Here is a 19,549-nt window from a genome sequence, read left to right on the forward strand (position 1 = left end):
ATTCAGAACTGAACACTGTTTTTATTTTTTCTATTCTGAAATGATGACCATACAGGTTACAAAGAAAATGTGTTGTTTCTGTTCCTCTATGATTTCTACTTAAGGTGAGACCTACTGCCCAGTTCTTCACCGCTTTTGGTCTCAACCATCCTTTGCATCATTGCGCAGGTGCAGTATGTTTCTTTATATTATTCATGTTTTTTCCTTTCTATATATTTGTAAGATTTAGGGTTACATTTTTATGCATTTTAATTGCAATACTTTAGGTGTCAGCAAATGAAATTCAAGTTATCCTTAAAATTTTGAAAAATGAAAGACTTGATTTTTATCCACTGCATTACTTTTCAATATAAATAAAATGTATTCAGCCAAATATGTTAAATATGTAAACTATGTTTTAGCAGTAAAACAGTTCTTGGTTCTGACTTGTGTAACTACCTAACTCATGAGATATGACAGTAGTCAGTTTAATTTTCACACTTCCACCCAAATACTGAGCAAAACTACATAAAGTCAATATTATAGATAAATACATTATACAAATATTTTGCTTTTCTACACACAGCCATTTACAAATCCCTATTGTCTGAGTTTACATGATACCTAATTTCTACGTGCTGTCAGGGCTTGAAATGAGAGTCAAATTCCTTGTTTGTGTTTTGCAATGATTATAATCTCAAAGCAAAAAGAGACTAAAAGGATAAGATAAAAACATTAGCCTCTCTCTAATTTGTTTACTCCAATATAGACATCAGTGCAGAAAAAAAACATCCAGATCTCATCTCTACTGTGCAGAAGCATAGTCCAGTTCTTACTTAGTATACAGGAGAGATTCAGACATTAGTGAGAGAAAGAAAGTTACATATACTAGTTTACATAGAAACAAGCAAGCAAATGAAAAAGATAACTGTACAAATTAAAAGGAAAATCTAATTTTAATTATCTAACAAAGATTTTTGTGTATTTAGACTCCTTACCTGCTGGAGGAAGATGGCCTCATATGAATACTTCATGGAGAACAAAACTGAAAGCCCTTATGATTATTACACTGGTGATTATGAGGATCAAAAATGCAACCAGACAAATGTGATTGAATTTGGAGCCACATTGACTGTGTCTTTTTTCTCTTTCGTGATATTATTCAGTCTTTTTGGCAACATTCTTGTTCTTGTAATTCTGTTCAAAGTACGAGAATGTCAAATCCATCACCAATACACTTATCCTGAACTTGGCTGTGTCAGATCTCTTCTTCACTTTAGGGCTGCCCTTTTGGGCTTACTACTACATGTATGGATGGACATTAGGAGAGCCTGCATGCCAAGTCGTCAACTTCATTTTCTATGTTGGCTTCTACAGCAGTGGTTTCTTCCTCATCCTGATGACAATTCACCGCTATATAGCCGTCATAAATCCTCTGTCTAGCATTGTATCCACTACAGGCCCTTCTGTGATTTTAACAAGTTTCATCGTTTGGGTTGCTAGTATCTTGGCAGCCAGTCCTGTCTTCATCTACATCAAAGTAAAAGATGATGACAGCTCAAGTCAAACATTCAAGAAATATTGTGGATATGAGGACTCCTTTTCTTCAAAGTTGGGAATCTATAAACAAATTGTTCTCTTTGTCCTAACAGCATTTGTGTTCGTGTTTTGCTATTCTCAGATCATGTACAGGTTGCTGCGTCCGACTGCCCAAAGAAGAAGAAACAAAACTGTCAAACTCATTTTCGTTCTTATGGTTGTCTTCTTCTTGGGGTGGGGACCTTATAATGTCGTAATTTTTCTAAGGTCGTTGGCTTATGGGAACCCACCAACTGCATCTGATGATTTTGAAATAAAAGTAGCTTGTGAAAAACACATAAACATGGAATATGCCTTCTACATCACCCGACTCCTTGCCTTTTCGCATTGCTGCCTCAACCCTGTGTTTTACGTGTTTGCAGGAGTTAAATTCAAAACCCATTTAAAAAAACTCCTGCAGAACTTCAGTCACAGGAACAACAGCTTCTCCCACAGAGTGAGCAGGATCACAATCACGTCTTTAACCAGCAACGAATTATCCACATAGCTATAGAAATATACTAATTTATGGACTAATATTTGAAAGCATGAAACCTCCATTTAAATTCAAATCAAATTTAAGTAATCTTTTTTTATATTTTGCAGTTCCTACATAGAGGGAAAATACAATATTTGCTTTGAATTTCAGACACAGTGGAAACTGTTTGTGCCTCTAAGATCTAACAACTGGACTTTTTTATTACTGAAGACTCCTCAATATGTAAATGATCCTAGCTATCAGAAGCTAAACTTAAATGCTTTTAATGAGTCTTTGACTAATCAGTCCATACTAAATATTTGTAAATGCACTGCTAATTTGACAGGAAAACAACTTATTTGTCTACTTGTACTGTACCATGTAATAGAAAAGGCTTGGAAGGAAACATATGTGGCAAAAATAAAATGGGTTTTTGACTTTTTTTTTTTTTTCCATCAATCTTTGTTTGGTGATTATTTGTTAGTATTAAATCAAGCTATTAACTACTTGATGATGTTCTTAGATGGATGAAAAGTTGTTGTAATGTAAATAAGCAATGATAGCTTCATGTACCTGTAAACCTCTTTGTTTGAGTTTTTTGATAGTACACTTGTACCATACATTTAGACCATTTTGTTCATTCTGTGATGTAAACTGATGTCGCCTTAACTGTACAAACTTTTGTATAAACTATGACAGAAACAAGGAAGTTGAACAAGAATGAAGCTGAATCAGAAGATCCTGTCCACTTGCTACGAAATTCCCATATGCACATGTATACTTTCTAATTATTGTATTACTGATCTCTTGTTGAAGTTCAAATTAAATACAACTGTTGGTAATCTTGCCTCCTGCAACTCATTTATGTTTGTATTCTACACACGCAGATTTTATGATGACTGTTTCAACATTTAATAGAATCTTTATAACGTAAACACTAACTTAGTATTAAGCAGAGCAATAACAGAATTATATGAATTATATTATATGAATCTTATTATATTAGGTCATTGATCAATTTACTTTAAAATAAACACCAAGGAAGATGTTTCCTGATAGATATACCATTCCACTAGACACCAAGTCAAAAAGGGACTTTTTGGTATCTACCAGACCAGATCAGCTGCTTATTCAGTGGCTCTCAAAAGTGAACACCTGTTAAAATCCCCAAATTTTGATATCAAAAATGAGACAAATAAGTAATTTTTAAAAAATTGCACTTGTCAAATTATAATAAATGACATTTATTCAGCAAAATTCACCTTAAAAATAGGCAGTACGTAGGGAAGAAAGTAGAAAACCACCATAAAGGTGTTATAGCCAGGTGGACAAGTCAAAAACCAGTCTTGTTCAAACCGTGGTTACCTGGACCACTGGGCGCCCCCTAGTGGTCTTTACGGTACTCCACGTAAACGATCGTTATTTCTTGTGACGTCAGCTCAAAGTGAGACGCATTCATTCGCAGTTAATCAAAGAATTGTGTTTCAAAATAATAATGGATAAGTGACTTAAAACCGAGTCACTCAAAAGAAAAACTGAAGATAAAAAACACCAGGACGATTTATATGACCGGAGGACGCTAAGTCATACCTGCTGAGATGTGTTGTTCACTAGTGATTCGATTCTCTTTGCTAGTTTCAGTTAGTGAGAACTGTTCTTGGTTTTGTTTTTTGACGATTTTGCTTGCTTATTATGCTCTACTCGCACGTCAATATTTATTGTTGTTTTTATTTGTTATTTTATTTAAAATGTTTAAATTCAATTAATTAAATACAATACATAAATAAATGGATGCCGCAGAAGAGGATTTTTGTTTCTTTAAAAGCAATTATTTTTCTTTGATTGTGCGTCTATATAAATGGGTCTGAATGTTATTAATGAACACAGCACAACACTTTGATTTCTATGTGTTTGACATAATTGGAAAGCATAGAATCCACACTTTTAGAATCTGTAAATAGCTGAAAATGCCCCGACTTGACTTGTTCACGAAAAAGAGTGTTAAGAGCCTAATATTTTAACAATATTATGTATGAGTTTATATAAATTTCTTCATTCTTACTTCTTTTAATTTGTATTGTTTAGTCCAGAAGTTGTTTCTCCTGACATTTATTGGTGTATCGCTGCTCTTGAAGGTCGATGGTTACCATAGCAACCAATAACCGATCACTCGTCACCTTCTTCTGTCGCCATCGGTAATTACGCTATGTATTAGGATCAGCTCTGTGTTTTCTTTACAAGTATTCGATTTTAACAAATATTTTACACAAATTAAATCATATACGGTGTTTTATGAGTAATTTTGCTATGTTCTTATACACATGCTTTATAACTCCTACCATTATGCGTGTTAGCTATGTTTAATTTTAGAACTGTTAACTGCTACTATAGCTGCTGTTAACTGCTGTCAACCCCTGCCACATGTTGTAATATGTTGTGTTATTGCTGGAGCAATTTCAATTAGGTGGCCGGGGGTGTTTGCTAAATAGCTTTAGTGTTCCTCAGCCTGAAAAGGTTTCGGAAACAGCTACTTAAAAAAAAAAAAAAAAAAAATCTTTTTGTTTTGTTTGCAGCACCTTTGGATTCATTTTCAGCCACAGTGATGTTGCGTTGACTGTTTAAGCTGCCACGTCGGATAGTCGGACTGAAGATGGCAGCACCTGTCTGAGGTAATGTTAGTATGAAGAGATGTCTAATTTCTTTCTCTTGTCAAAACTGGCTTAAAAACAAAATATATTTTTGGAGAGATTTCTAGATAAACTCAAAACCTAGAGGGCAGCGTTTGATACTTTAAGAAATGTTGGATTTTTGCCATCAAAGTTCTTCAGACAAGAATCAGACAAAAACCCCTGAAGTCTGACTCGCCTGATAAAAATGAACTATGAAAAGAAAAGAACCCCCCTTCTCCCATGAATGTATGAACATATAAACACAGGTAAAAAAAAAAAAAAAAAAAGGTGCAGCACAATAACTTCATTTAAATTACCTCTTATAGATAGTTAAATGCTGCATTTTAACATCTGTTTAATGGTTCAAGGTTAAAGATTATTGTCACTGTAATATTGTCAGACAAAATTCATGTTGGTACCCTAAAGGAAATCAAGATTAAAATAATATAGAAACAAAACCAAGCAACACATTATTAAGCAGCAAATAAAATATCATAGAAACAATGGTTAATTAAAATAAAAATGTGTACAAATTATAGCGCAAAGTAGCAAATAATGCAGCAAATAAAGGGCAATCTTTAACTATTAATTTGGCTTTGTACCAAATTGTATGGCTGAAAAAAAGTCTCAAGGGTAAGAAAATCTGCATTTTTAAATGGAAAAGGTAGTCATTTGTTTTAGTTTTGAAAAATCATTAGTAGTCAGAATTGGTCAACAATAACATCTGACTTAATTTGAAGCAGAAAAGGGAAGTTTTTGTTCTCATTTTTGCTTTTTCTTTGACTTGCAGATGAGAATTGGCAGTGTCTGTCTGTGGTAAGTTTTTTTAAAAGTTTTTTTGTAACTGATCTGGAATTAGGTGCTATAAAAATGAATGAATGAAATTATACTTTGTCTTTATTAGAAATCTCAAAGTCCTAAACTTGTGCTCATATTCCTTAGATAATCAGCAATGGACAACAGCACAGATATAGATGAGGACGTCTTACATTTCCTCATCCAAAATATGACTTGTAAGGCTTTTGACTTTTCAACCATTACTGGAGCCTGTGTTCATCACAATCTTCATCATCAGCGTCATCAGCAATGTCCTCCTCTTATGTATTCTGTTTACTTTTGAAAAACATAATCTTTTCACATATATCTTCATCATAAACCTCGCTTGTTCTGATTTGATCTTTGCTGCCTCAGTCCCCTTCTTTGCTGTCTACCACATTCATCACTGGATCTTTGGGGACTTTATGTGCAAATTCATCATTTGGGTGCACTTCTCTGGTCTCTACAGCAGCATCTTTGTACTAACAGCAATGACTGTGGATCGTTTTTGTACTGTGGTGTTGAATAACTGGCCAAACAACAATCAGAGGAAGAAACGGTATACCATCGGCGCCTGTGTGGTTGCCTGGCTGAGCAGTATTGGTCCATCTTTGTATGATGCTTCCAATATGGAGGTGTCTGATGATTACTACTGTGAAGCTGCTTTTTCTGATGAACTTGGATATTATTTCCAAATTGCTTTGCTGATTTTGATCCCAATTGCCATTATTATTTTCTGCAATTGTGCCATTATATATACTATTTTACGAGCCGCACACAGGACAAGGCACAAAGCTCTAAGTATAGTTTTTTGTATCGTTGTAGCTTACATCATCTGCTGGGGACCCTACAATATTGTACTTCTCATTCAGTCCAAAACCTGTGAAGAACTGCAGCGGATGAATATTGTCTACAATATCTGTCGAATGCTTGCCTATTCCCACTGTTGGATAAACCCTCTTCTGTGTATGCTCACACAAAAGATACGAAATCACCTGCTTTATATTTTGCGCTACAAAGTTGCTAGGACTGAAAGAGAGAGAGCCAGTGGCCAGGCTTATATTCAGAATGCCAGTGAATCTCACAGTTCAGGTCTTTAAGCAACATTGCTGAAATTCAAGAGTATTTGTTATAGTACATGCATACAGAATCTAGTATAGTTTGGATATTGTTCCAAATAGATTGGCATGAGATGACTTACCACACTGAAATAGTTGGAAGTATTTGAAAAAATAAAATAAAAAAGGGTTTTGGCACCAAAACTGTTTTGTCATACGGGTGCTGGGAACCAATGTATCAGAAAATTCAGTTTAGCAAAATATCTGTTTTAGTGTGAAGATGATCTTAGCCAGCTTTTGTATGTTCAACCTGTTATTTTTCTATTTTTCTTTTTATTTCTTTTTCTTATTTTGTTTTACAAATGATGAGGAATACATGTACTGTAAATGTGAATGATGAAACAGGACAAAAAGCACTGTTAGCAACAAGACTTGCTGATTAGGCAATACCAAGAACAGCTCTATAAAGAAAGAAAGATAAATTAGTCATTTATTTGAAAGGTTTTATATTTTTTAAATGTATAAATTGGTTTTATTCTTTGTTTTTGATGGATTTTTGGTAATTTGAAACAACTGCTAAATGAACTATGTACTATGTATTATGCTGAGTTGCTATTTCTGCTTCGGTGTAGTTTTGTTTATTTTGTACCTGTTACAGTTTTTGGAGTTCTTTTGTGTGTGTTTTGCTTGAGCAAATAAAACATTTCAGATTGAAAAAATCACCATATTGTTATGCTTCTCTTTGTATTTTTCTTTAATAGGTGGAAATTTGTTCACCTAAAACTGTCTGTAGTGACCCCAGAAAGGTGGTTAGATGAAAACTCAGAATTTGAGGTCATAAATAATTAAACTCCTGACATTTAATAACGGTTACATCTTTAATCCTTTAATCATGATATTGATATGTTTCTAATGCAGATAGCGTACCGCTTTTCTATGTAGAAATAGATGCTAAAAGGTAAAGGTAATTTTATTTATATAGCACATTTTCAGCAACAAGGACAATACAAAGTGCTTTACAGGATTTAAAAGGAAATACAAACAAAATAACAAATCAAAAGAAAGAGCAATAGAAGAAAAAGCCAATAATGTCGATCCAAAATAAATAAACTAGATACTCCTATTCAGGGTTGCTAGTTAAGTATAAGTAAGTATCCTCTGGTCTAATTCCTTTTCTGGTTTGGAAGAACAGGAGCTTTAAAAAGTAGTTCCTAGGATAGTTTTTCTGGGTTCTAGAAAAACCCTGGGTTCTAGAGTTAGCGTTGGTCTTTTTATTCCAGTTGAATCATTAGGAAATGGACCTTAGTGTAACTTATACAAAAAATAATCCTTGATTATATGTAAACAATTTGATGATAAATTCATCTTCTTTAATAAGTAAATTAAGGATAATAAAGTAGATTGTGTCTTACAAAATCTAAGAAAGAAAGTAAGAAAAAATGGGGGTGAAAGAAAGAAAAACTGTTTATTAATTAGCATCATATTTATTTTTCATTGAATATGACATATTATATCAGAGTTTTACAACCTGAGACACATTCACATAGTTAAAAACTAACTGTCCATTACACAAAACACATTAAGATACCAGAGAGAAAAACTCTGTTTATTTATTAATTAAAAAACACAAATTCAGCTTTTACTTAGTATACATGTATACATTGTGTCAACATTTTCCCCTGCAACATTATTTATCTCTATCTCTGATTTTAAATGTTATTCTGCTTTCTTTTGTAATTGCTATGCTGTAAGATACTGTAACGTACTGAACATGTTTGGAATTTTTTTTTGTTTAACTTTCATTTTTGTTTAGTTCTTGCTTCCCTTTCTAAGCAGTTTTCACTTCCCTGTCTAAACAAAATCTTCTAGCACGTTGTGAAAGGCTGAGTCTTAACAAAATGCCGAGGTACACTTTTTTTTTGTCCCTCATGAAATAAAGTCTAAGTCCAAGACTGAGAAAATAATGTATACATGACACACATAATGCAGTCAGAATCAAAACATCACTAGCTGGAGTGTGTCATACCGCTAAGCTAATGTGGCCGATATCACCTGCATTCGTCTCTGAAATGACATTGTGAAAATTTTATGAAACAGAGAGTTCATCAAAGTTGGAACGATTCAAGAAAATGTAATCCAGTTATTTTTTGAATAATTGGAAATTATATAAGTCGAATGTTTCACTTGAATTTGAAGTTTTGTGCTTTACCAAGAACATAGCTTAAGATATGTTACAGTTTATGACATTAGAAACCTTAAGATTTTTTTCTCTTCAGCTTTTTGTTCTCAGATTATTGTTTTAGTATCATCAGGGCGTAGGCTTCAAGAATAAAATTACATTTATTTAGTGTATTTGGAGTATTTTTGACCTTTTATGCATTTTCACTAATTCATCATTAAATTTGAATGTATTTTGAATTGTAGGTTGAGCAGTACAGCAAAAAAAAAAAAAATCCCTCTGACCTGTTGTTTTTATTTCCTCATTAGATCATTTGTGGGTTTTTTTCATGACCACAAAATCAGCAATGGACACCAACAGTGATTTTTTACTTCTTCCAGAATGACAGCAATAGTTACATGGAAGAACCTTCTCATAAATGGGAAGACTTCAGTGCGCTTTTGTATGTAAGAATGTCATCATTCTTGTAAGCATGCCTGAAAACTCCTTCCTCTCGAGGTTTCTCCTGAGGAACAAGACGTGGAAGACAATGTCTGACATCTTCCTTCTGCAGCTTACAGTTTCTAACCAATTCATGGCAATTCTTAACTTTTCTGTGTGCAGTGCACTCCATGGATGGATCTTTGACAAGTGGTCCTGTGGAGTCATCTCAGGACTTTGATTACTCTCAGTACAAAGTCTCTCAATCCTCACTGTCGTTACCTTCCACAGTAATGTCACAGTGATGAAACGACCAACCCTCAAGCTAATTTAGGATACTTATTTCCGGTATCATGATGTGGCTGTTGTACCTTTTTTAACAAAAAGGGAAGCAGAAAAGAAGAAGCATCAAACTTAAGTTTGAAATGTTTCACAAGGTTGTTTTATAAGAAAGAGGAAAGCTGGATTTTAAGATAAATAACACATTTCAAATTAAGGATGTCCAGAAATCCAAGCCTGAAACACAAAAAAGCAAAGCCATGGCCCTGTGGTTTAGAGCTAATGATTCACTACATGTATTATTAGTTTGCTTGATTACTTAGACTTGCTTTATTTTAGTTTAGTTTATCTAGTGATAATAGTACCTTATTATAAAAAGCAATATTTCTTCCTTCTTTAAACATAGTAGCTTTTCTATATTTACTTTCTGAAAACTTTTCTGTAAAAATAAAAGAAAGCTCTTTTGTCTTGTAAGTCTGCAATTGGAAAAAAAGTAATACAAAAAGTTCAAATAATGAATTAGATTAGATTAATTTTACTCAAACGAGATGAGACTTAACTGATTTTAATTACCAGACTGTTGCAAAGCGTTGTGCAAATAAAACTTTATCTGTTGACTGGTTGAATTGTTGAGTCATTGAGATTTAAAAGTCATTTAATATGACACTGATTATTACAACGGATAGATAAAAGGGGAGATGATTGATTGGTCAATGATTAGCTGCACGAAATGTGTTAGATTTATAATTTGTTTAAGTTTAACTTGTGCCATTCTTATTTTCATTTGGTATGTTTAAGCATCTTAATAGAGGTAAATCTGAGGGTTAAAACATGAGAAGTTAACTACAAGTAAAAAGGAATGTGATCAAAGCAATCTTTAAATACCTATTAATTAGGATTTTATAACAAGTTGTATGAGAGAAACATGACTCCAGGGTGAAAAATATATATTTTCAAACAGAAAAAGTGAGATCTATTACCGTTAATTTTGTTTTGAAAAACCATAAGGGGTCAGAATGGATCAGCAGTAACATCTGACCTAATCTGAAACAGAAAGAGAGAAGTTTGTCTTCTTATTTTTGCTTTTCCTTTGAAGTGCAGTTCAATGCAAAATCTGGAAGTGTCTGCTGTCTGGGGTAAGTTGTTTAACACTCTTTTGTATTTGATGAAGAATTGTGTTCTTTTTCAGTAAGATTTAACAGAAGATGCTGTAAAAAACAAAAGTGCATGATGAGATAATATGCTTTGTTTTTATTATAAATTAACAAGCCATATTCTGTGCTCATATTCCCTAGATATTCAGCAATGGACTACGACTACAACAGCACAGATGAAGATGAGGACAGCCTCTCATTTGCTTGTCAGTTTTTGGACTTTTCAACCATTACTGGAGCTGTGTTCATCATAATCTTCATCGTCGGCGTCATCGGCAATGTCCTCCTCTTATGTATTCTGTTTACTTTTGAAAAACTCTATCTTGTCACAAAAATCTTCATCATAAACCTTGCTTGTTCTGATTTGATCTTTGCTGCCTCTGTTCCCTTCTGGGCTGTCTACCACCTTCATCACTGGATCTTTGGGGACTTTATGTGCAAATTCATCATTTGGGTGCACTTCACTGGTCTGTACAGCAGCATCTTTGTACTAACAGCAATGACTGTGGATCGCTTTTGTACTGTGGTGCTGAACAACTGGCCAAACAACAATCAGAAGAAGAAACAGTATGCCATCGGTGCCTGTGTGGTTGTCTGGGTGATCAGTATTGGTACATCTGTGTATGATGCTTTCAAAATGGAGCTTTCTGATGATTACTACTGTGAAGCTGCTTTTTCTGATGAACTTGGATATTATTTCCAAGTTTCTCTGCTTTTTTTCCTCCCAATTGCCATTATTATTTTCTGCAATTGTGCCATTATATATACTATTTTACAGACAGCAAGCAGAACAAGGCACAAAGCTCTAAGTATAGTTTTTTGCATTGTTGCAGTCTACATCATCTGCTGGGGACCCTACAATATTGTACTTCTCATTAAGGATTTGAACAGACCCAAAGACTGTGAAGAACTGGAGCGGTTAGATATTGTCTACAATATCTGTCGAATGCTTGCCTTCTCCCACTGCTGTATGAATCCTCTGCTTTGCATGCTCACACAAAAGTTTCGAAGTCACCTGTTTTGTCTTTTACGCCACATAGTTGGTATTAACAGAGAAAGAGCCAACTGACCAGAACATGTCTTATGTTGAGAAGGCCAGTCCAGCTCACAAAACACGTGTCCTGCTTAAGTTGCACAGCAGATAATCGGTAACAACCAAACACCAGCTCACACCAGAGGAACTCACTTTTTCAAATTTATATGTGCACAAGTTTACACAAATTATATTTATATGGTGCATCTGAAAGCCAGAAATACTAATACACGGATATGGAATCTTAAAAGTCTGGCTATATTTCCACACTGATTTTATTGACTCACCATGTTGAAGAGTAACGTTTCAAGCATGTTTAAAATATATATCTTTTTGGCACCAAATCTTTTTTTTGCATGTTGGTTCTATGGATCTGAAGTTTGTTTTTTTAAATAACAAAATTTATTGTGAGGACAATGTTAGTCAGTTTTCTATGTTCAACTTAGTTATTTCCTTCTTTTTATTTGCTTTTTGATTTGTGTTTTAGAAGTGATCAGGACTATATACTGTAAATGCAATGCTGTTAGGGCAATACCAAGCACAACTCTATTATTGAGGAACAATAAAAATTGTTTTGCATTTTTTCACTTTTTTATGTAGCATTTTCAATCATTTGAAACTGCTGTTTAACTATGTACTGAGTTATGTTAAATTTTGCTATTAGTGCTCGAGCTTATCTGTTTGTTTAGCCCATTTGATTGTTTGTGTGCTTATGAGTAAATAAAACATTTTTGCTTGGAAAAAAAAAAGCATTTGTTAATTAATAAAAACTAAAGCGTAAATCTATGAAACTTTTTTTCTGGCAGTTCCTACCACCAAAAAGGTCAAATAAATCAAATAGCTTCGCTTTTTAAGAAGCTTGCTATGATGTATAATAAACAGAAAAAAACCTAAATTTAATTTATTTGTTTGAACAAAATATGGAGTAAAAATCAACAGTTTTTCACTTTCAATAATTTGGGTCTTAAATTTGTTTTTATTGTGCCTATTTTATTAAGTTGTCAGACACATTATTTATTACACACAGTAGGCTATTCCTTTTTTTAAAATGTTATTTTTTTGTAAATACGTAAGCTAACAATGAGGGAAGCAGAATACACAAATTAAGTAATCCAATTGTGAAAGTTTTGCAAGAGCTTTTTATAAGAAGAAGGAAGATACAAGAGGAAAGTTTTATATTGCAAAAGAAACGTTTTCTAACATGATGAACAAATAAAACTATTCTTCACTCCCTCTTGGTGAATATTTTAGTCATTTCTTGAATACTGTGGTGAATAAATTAACCCACAAGGGGGCAACAAAAAGGAATGAAATGGACTTCTAGTAATGGCCTGTGATCATAATTTCATTTCATAGTGTTAGATTACATGACTTTTGATTAATCATCTCAGAGTTGTATTATGAGACACACATCCTGATGTTGTGCAATGCATAGAAATTGTACTCTAAAGCATGATGCTGCTGCTGCCATATTTCACTGTGTGCATAGAAATCCTTTGGTTGATGCCCAATGAAGTTAGATTTAAGAATTGCAACCTTAATTCTGATCAATGACCATGACAGCCAAGTTTTTCTTATGAAGAAAGACTTCTGTCTTTCAACTTCTGTCAATCCGACTCCTTAGTTTAATTAGACAAAGAGAACACAGTGAATTTCTGCTATTATGGTAAACAGTCATTGGAAGTTCTTAAAATTATTTTAATATTGCTGTTAAGTCCTTAGCAACCTCCTCCACCCAGTTTCTGAAATGTTTTTTCAATGATTTCTGAGAAATGTCTTCTATTTGCCTCTGCTGCTATTGTTGTCACGCATTGTTTAGAGTTATTGACAAATTTATTGTGTGTATTGTATTTTGCAGTAATAATAATAATAACAACAACAACACAGTGGAACATTTTGCACTTTTGTCCTGATACCTTTGTACCTTAGCTAAAGGTGAATCAGATTCAGTGTAAACTCAGGAAGACTGAATGCTGAAAAGTGGTTTTAAGGTGCCTTTGCCAAGTATTAATTAAAGGTTGTCCACCTTTATGAAAATTGATTATTGCAGGATTTTATTGTTTAACATTTCCCACCAACAGATTTGCTTGTTTCTTATTTTAACTGTTTAAAATATATCACATTACCATAATGGTCTCAGTACCATCACAAAAACCTTGTTCTGTACTCTTGACAGCCACAATAATAATGTTACTAAAAAAAAGTCTTTAAAATCTACCTTTTGACAAATTGTAGACTACTCTGTGCAACTCTATTTCTGATTGAGAGTTGGAAGCAATCTTTTTTACCATTTTATCATTTGTTGGGGCCTCTGTTTTACATTTGTACAAAGTTACTAGTTGTAATTCTACATGGGAAAATGAACTTGTGTCTTGTCAGAAAGTCTATGACAGAGCAATATGTCTATGTACACTATTTAAAAATATCATTTTCTTTTGCATTTCTCTGGGAAAATGATCTCCTACAATGCATTTCTCTGGAGTCCTGTCAGTACACTCAACTTGGCCCCGATGGCTCATCGTCTGGGGGCGGGGGTCCGGAGAGGAGTGCTCAGGGACAGCTCACTGGGTCTCTGTAACAGCAGCCACATCTCTGGGGCTAGATTAAGCTTAATTAACTAAACCATTCAGCATGCTTGAATGAATGGATAGAAGTCAAGGGCAGAGCAGTCACAGGAGTGCTCGCACATTCTCTGGCAAGAAAGAGCTTCGTGTTGGATTTTAACTGGATGTGTAAAATTTGACACTCTAGCTGTTCAAAGCCATGTTTAAGGCCAAGTACAATAAAGAGGCTTGTTCTGCCTTAATTGCATTGATCTATAAACGACTGAAAGTATCACTTCAAGGTTTTTCTGTATTGGAAAAAGTGTTCATGCATTAGTTTTTCACATTATGCTGAGTTATTTTATTTAATTAAGATCTAAAGTAGCAGACCAAGTCACAAAAGTGCATTTATAGAGTGAAAGATATAGATTTCAGAATTTTAGGACAGGAAAAAAAATATTTATTTTACTTTGTCCATTCTCTGATGCCACTACATAACATCTCCAAATTAGTAAATTTGAGTCCAACTGTGTATAATCAGTATAATTCCAACTTTTGTAAAAAGGCCTCAGAGATTGATCAGTGAGCAAACAGTATCATGAAGACCAAATGACTCTGCACACCATCCTGAATACACTTGGTAAATATGGTGATGGCCAAATCATGCTGGAAATACATTCAAAGTTCAAGGGTTGTTAATACTTACATTTAAAGGTACATTACATTTAAATATTTTAGTAAAAGGAACTGACTGAACTGGTCAAACTCTAACATATCACATTATAGATCAGAAAGAACGAGTCAAACTTGAAATGTACTCTCCATCCTGCAGAGATCCTGCTTACAATCTCAACGCATCCCACTTCTTTTGAGTCAGTGCATTCTTATCTCCGAGTTCATTTTCTCAGCAAATGATGTTGTTGTTCACTCGTCTTTTTAGCCACAAGCAAAACAGCTGTTGTTGTTTTCTTATGTAGTCGGTGCTACTAGCCTTCCATGGCCTTAAAATTCCTGCCATTCCCTTGTTTTCTCCCAGGCAAGTCGCACATCGATATCTCCCCTTTAATTTCAGTTATCTGTAACGATAATTACTCTGACCATATGTGAATTTAATTGATGCCTTTCAAATGTGTGAAATGTGTGTGCGTACTCTGTTCATGTCGCTAATAAAGTCTTATTGCTTGTTAATCTGGACTGTCAGGAAAACGCATGCAAATCGATTAAGTGTGCCAGTTCTATCCTTCCTAACAACTGTTTTGTTCAATAAATATTGACAACTTAATCCTCATGCGGCAAATGCTGACATTTATGTCGTTTCATTAATGCAACTTATCCTGAAATTCTCATCAAGTTTGTTATGGGAAATTTAAAACAAAACAAAAAGATGGCGAAGAAACAAATTAATCACAAACATAAATGCAAAAAAAAAAAAAAAAAACCACTGAAAAACTAAAAAACTTCTACTCAAACACAAATACAAACTCATGTTTAAAAACCTCTAAAAAAGGAATTTGATTTAAAGAAGCATTGTGATTTACCAATTTCCTCTGCAATACTGCTCTCTTCCACTAGAGGGCATCTTCTACTGGACTAAAGCAGTTCTTAAATTTTGATATCAGAGTTCCGTCTTACAGCACATACTCTAACAAAGCTGACAAGAAGTTATTGGTCCATATACATATATGTTCTCTTATGTGAATTTTATGAACATGTTTTTAGGCTCCTGGTGCGTTTTAGACACAAACCATGAAGAACAACTGCAACCTGTCTCTGATATATCTTAGGGTCATCCTCCCCTTTTTACCTGCTGTTGTCAGATAGGAAAAAAAGCATAGTGATTAACTACCGTGGAGACTTAATTAAGAAATCAAACATCTGGATATTCAGACTGAGCTTTGCTGCATCAGTTAAAAAGTAGCCATTTGATGTATCAAACAGTGCGGCCTGATGTTTCGCTTAAATTTTTCCCATCTGGCTTGTTTTCTCGCTAAACTTTATCCAGAAATTCTCTTTTTTAGGTCTGTACCATTGTTCCATCCATAAGTATTTTATTCCAGTTTATTGCTTTGCAAATCCTTAAAAACTTTTAATTTATGTGGAAAAAAAAGTCTAAATCTCGAGGCTTAGTCTTACGAGTTTTACAAAATTACCTTACATTTTGTCTGCACAGATTACTGGTTTTTCTTATTTTTGTGGTTTGTGTTAACATATTGATAATAGTTCTTTAAGATACTATAAACTTTAAAATACAAGTTAAAACTAATAATATCTCATGGTTCCTTCCTCTTTGTACACCACTGGCACACATTCAGTGTTTGTTGTTGCATCCAGCTTGTGTTAAACCTTCAGTGGCCAGGTGAAAATTGGCCTCCTGGACTGGTCTTCTGCCATTCCCAGCACAGTGTTACTAACTGGGTGAATGACAGAATACCTCGCACATGAGCCAGGAACTGCACCTGCGTTGCCCCAAATGTCCTCCAGATGGGAAAAGTGTCTGTTGATATTTTAAAGGATACATATATAATCATTTAGTAGAATGGAAAGTTTATATTGTTGTTTTGCAAAAGAAAGGTTCTCAGAGGGACAAAAACAGACACAATGGCCACAATATTTATGACGATTTCATGTCAGTCAATTAAATATCTCTATTCAGTCAAGAGAAAATATTTGGGATGAGGGCCCAAATGTCCTGTTCAGACTTTGACATTGTAAGTTAGTCTCAGATAGCATGTTTAATCAATAATCACTACCTTCAAATCATGTTTATGCATCTTCAGACATCTTTATGTAGGCAGCCAGAGGCAACAGAAGACAATCTAAGCAGCTGCTTGGTCCCACAAGAGACCTTGGATTGTCAAATTCTCAAATGTATATTTTTGGAATAAATAATATATCAGTAACATTCATACAAATGGGTCATTCTGTAAAACAGCTTTCTTCCACAAACATTCTGCTTTGCCAGAATTAATTTTTGAATTATAGAAGCTTGGAATTTCTCTAAAAATTAAAGTTTTATCACAGCTCTGCTTGGTTGCTTTTCCCTTTCTGGAGATTTAAGGTAAATTCAAATAAAAGAAAAAAAGATAAAGAAAAAAAAAACTTCGGTTGGGGAGAGGGGGAAAACATTCAAACCAGCTGTTTTTCTCCAACTTTCACTTCTTCTTGCATTTCCGCCGCATTGTTGGTGATGTAGTAAAGCTAACTTAACAAATTTCTTACCTTGAAGTCTGAAGCTATAATGCTGGTCATGGTAAATGGATGAGTTAAATGAGATATCAAATGAAAGATGGTGAGGTAAAGTAAGAATTTTCAACCAGATTTATGGGTTGGTTGGATGGAAGACTAAGATGGTACTTCAATTTTATTTTGCATTTTTAACAAAATTTTGCTCAAGATTTACTTATGCCTCACAATTGTTAATAGTTATTTGATCGTTGTTTTGTATCAGGAATTTTTAAGGCTAGAGGTTCAGAACAGTTTGTTGCACTTATACAGCATCTGTGTTGCGTCACTAAATAAGTTATAACCTTATTGTGTAGCTATTCATTCAAACCAACCAAACAGATGTATTATCAGAGCATGCAGTCTAAATGTTAAAAAGCATGTTGTAAACTGTAGGTTTCTTAAGCTTTGAAAGAGATGACTGTCCTATTCAAATATCAGTTCACGTCTGTTGATGACCTTTGATCTTTGTGCGAACCTACATACCTAGATCTTGCTGTTACACCTCCATTGTGTGACACTAAAAGATACATCTATTCTATTTTATCATACGTATAACGAAATTTAATTAAGGGTAATACAAGGTCTAACAATAGTGCCTCAGTCTTGTCTTGAATGGCAAACCAGGGTTTTTGTTTTATTTAAAAATAAATAAATAAATGTTATCAAAAAAAGGAAAGAAAATAGTCAGACCTCCATTAATTCCATGCCACACCAATGCATGCTCGACCTGTTTCCTGAATACCTTAGAGAGCCTTTTACATCTTGGCATGGTGACACGACACACTTGTCAAGATGGCAAAGGTTTAAATGAGAGAGACTGTGTCTATAAAACCTTCACACTCTGGCAACGGCTAGGACTTTGTAGGTTTAAATGTCTGATATTTAGGCTAATTTCTTACTGGTTTCTTTATATGATTAAAAATAATGGCATAATTCCACAATTAAAACTAAGAGAATTAGAAGAATAAAGGTTTTACTAGTTCTGTGTCAAAAACGTGGAAACAATCTCCAAAGCATGTCTCATTGTGCATTATTTCACTATTGCCATTGTTATATTTAACATTAAAAACATAGAGATATACTTGTAGTTGTAACTGAGCCACACAATAAACCCCAAAGTTGTGTAAAGAAAATTAACTGATTTATAGAAGTATATATCAAATTTATGTCTGAACTTTTAAAAATTTTGAAACCTGAAAGCTAATAAAAAAAACAATAAGTAAAGTTTTTCTCAAAAGGTCAGTATTACATTAGATCAGCACAAAAATCTTATGTTATCCACATTTGTATGACCTACACAATCCTGGAACTTTGTAGGCCACACCACCGACTTGACAGCTGGCAGCACACCAACCACACAAGGATAAGCTGCAAATGATATATGGAAAGCTGAGTGGAAGGATGAAGTATGAGCTTTAAAGAGGTTTTGAGTGCAAATACTTCACAGTAGATTGACATATGTTTCTCTAGAGCAAGGTTCATTAATTTATTTGTTTAAATGGCTGATCATGTAATATCAAGGTTTGCATAAACCTTAGGGATAATATTGTGGGTTTCTCTAGCTGTAAGTTGCAGCAATCAAATTTAACTGAAATAAACATTTGAACTTGTCACTGTGTGTGCAATCAATGTATATATTTGTATGAGTTTACTCCTAAAGTTTCAGCTATTTTAATTTAAATAATCTTGATGAAATGTTTAAATAAGCAAATACTAAATTCTGTATCTCTGTCTACATTCCAACTCATACCTGTGACATACCTCTTTATTAAAATGGCTATTATACTGAAAAATAAAAACATTTTCATCTCGGATCTTGGATCTCAGCACCTGGACCACTTCCCACTGAGCTCATGTCCTGCAGACCCCACGTTTTGGCTTGTCCTTTCTTATCCTCGGGCTGCACCAGCTGCCGTCTACCTCCGACCTCACTCCAAGCTCCTAACATGTTTTCCTCTGGTCGTCTTGTCAATCCTGTTCCTCGTTTTGTGTCTGCTCTCCCTTCTTCTTCGGCTCAACTTTCCAAAAAAGGTGAACAGGAGTGATTCTCAATAGCACCGTGCATGACTAATGGTGGAAACATGTTAAAATCATTGCAGAAATGTCCTTGGGAAGACAAATGAATTTTCAGCAGAATA

At 34.1% G+C, this 19,549-nt stretch overlaps 3 protein-coding genes across 3 annotated transcripts; all 3 read left to right on the plus strand.

The window, feature by feature from the left end:
- The first annotated feature begins 133 nt into the window (after window positions 1-133).
- On the plus strand, window positions 134-2,877 carry LOC116722356 (chemokine XC receptor 1-like). Its single transcript, XM_032566597.1, is given in 3 exon segments — window positions 134-168; window positions 969-1,182; window positions 1,184-2,877. Coding segments are annotated over 2 exon segments (1,074 nt in total). The 5' UTR covers window positions 134-168; window positions 969-990; the 3' UTR covers window positions 2,066-2,877.
- Window positions 2,878-4,602: 1,725 nt separating this feature from the next.
- Window positions 4,603-7,297, plus strand: LOC116721307 (chemokine XC receptor 1-like). The gene is given in 4 exon segments (XM_032564940.1): window positions 4,603-4,704; window positions 5,495-5,520; window positions 5,647-5,752; window positions 5,754-7,297. Coding segments are annotated over 2 exon segments (963 nt in total). The 5' UTR covers window positions 4,603-4,704; window positions 5,495-5,520; window positions 5,647-5,656; the 3' UTR covers window positions 6,621-7,297.
- Window positions 7,298-10,531: 3,234 nt separating this feature from the next.
- LOC116721221 (chemokine XC receptor 1-like) lies at window positions 10,532-12,398 on the plus strand. The gene is made up of 2 exons (XM_032564808.1): window positions 10,532-10,592; window positions 10,752-12,398. The coding sequence occupies exon 2, from the start codon at window positions 10,762-10,764 to the stop codon at window positions 11,677-11,679; it is 918 nt and encodes a 305-aa protein (XP_032420699.1). The 5' UTR covers window positions 10,532-10,592; window positions 10,752-10,761; the 3' UTR covers window positions 11,680-12,398.
- Window positions 12,399-19,549: the final 7,151 nt, after the last annotated feature.

The sequence above is a fragment of the Xiphophorus hellerii genome, chromosome 6 (genome assembly GCF_003331165.1).
Source record: "Xiphophorus hellerii strain 12219 chromosome 6, Xiphophorus_hellerii-4.1, whole genome shotgun sequence".
In the NCBI taxonomy this organism is placed as follows: Eukaryota; Metazoa; Chordata; class Actinopteri; order Cyprinodontiformes; family Poeciliidae; genus Xiphophorus; species Xiphophorus hellerii.

Excerpts from the sequence above, each read along its gene's own strand:
- LOC116721221 (XM_032564808.1), top strand. The coding sequence starts at position 10,762 with ATGGACTACGACTACAACAGCACAGATGAAGATGAGGACAGCCTCTCA.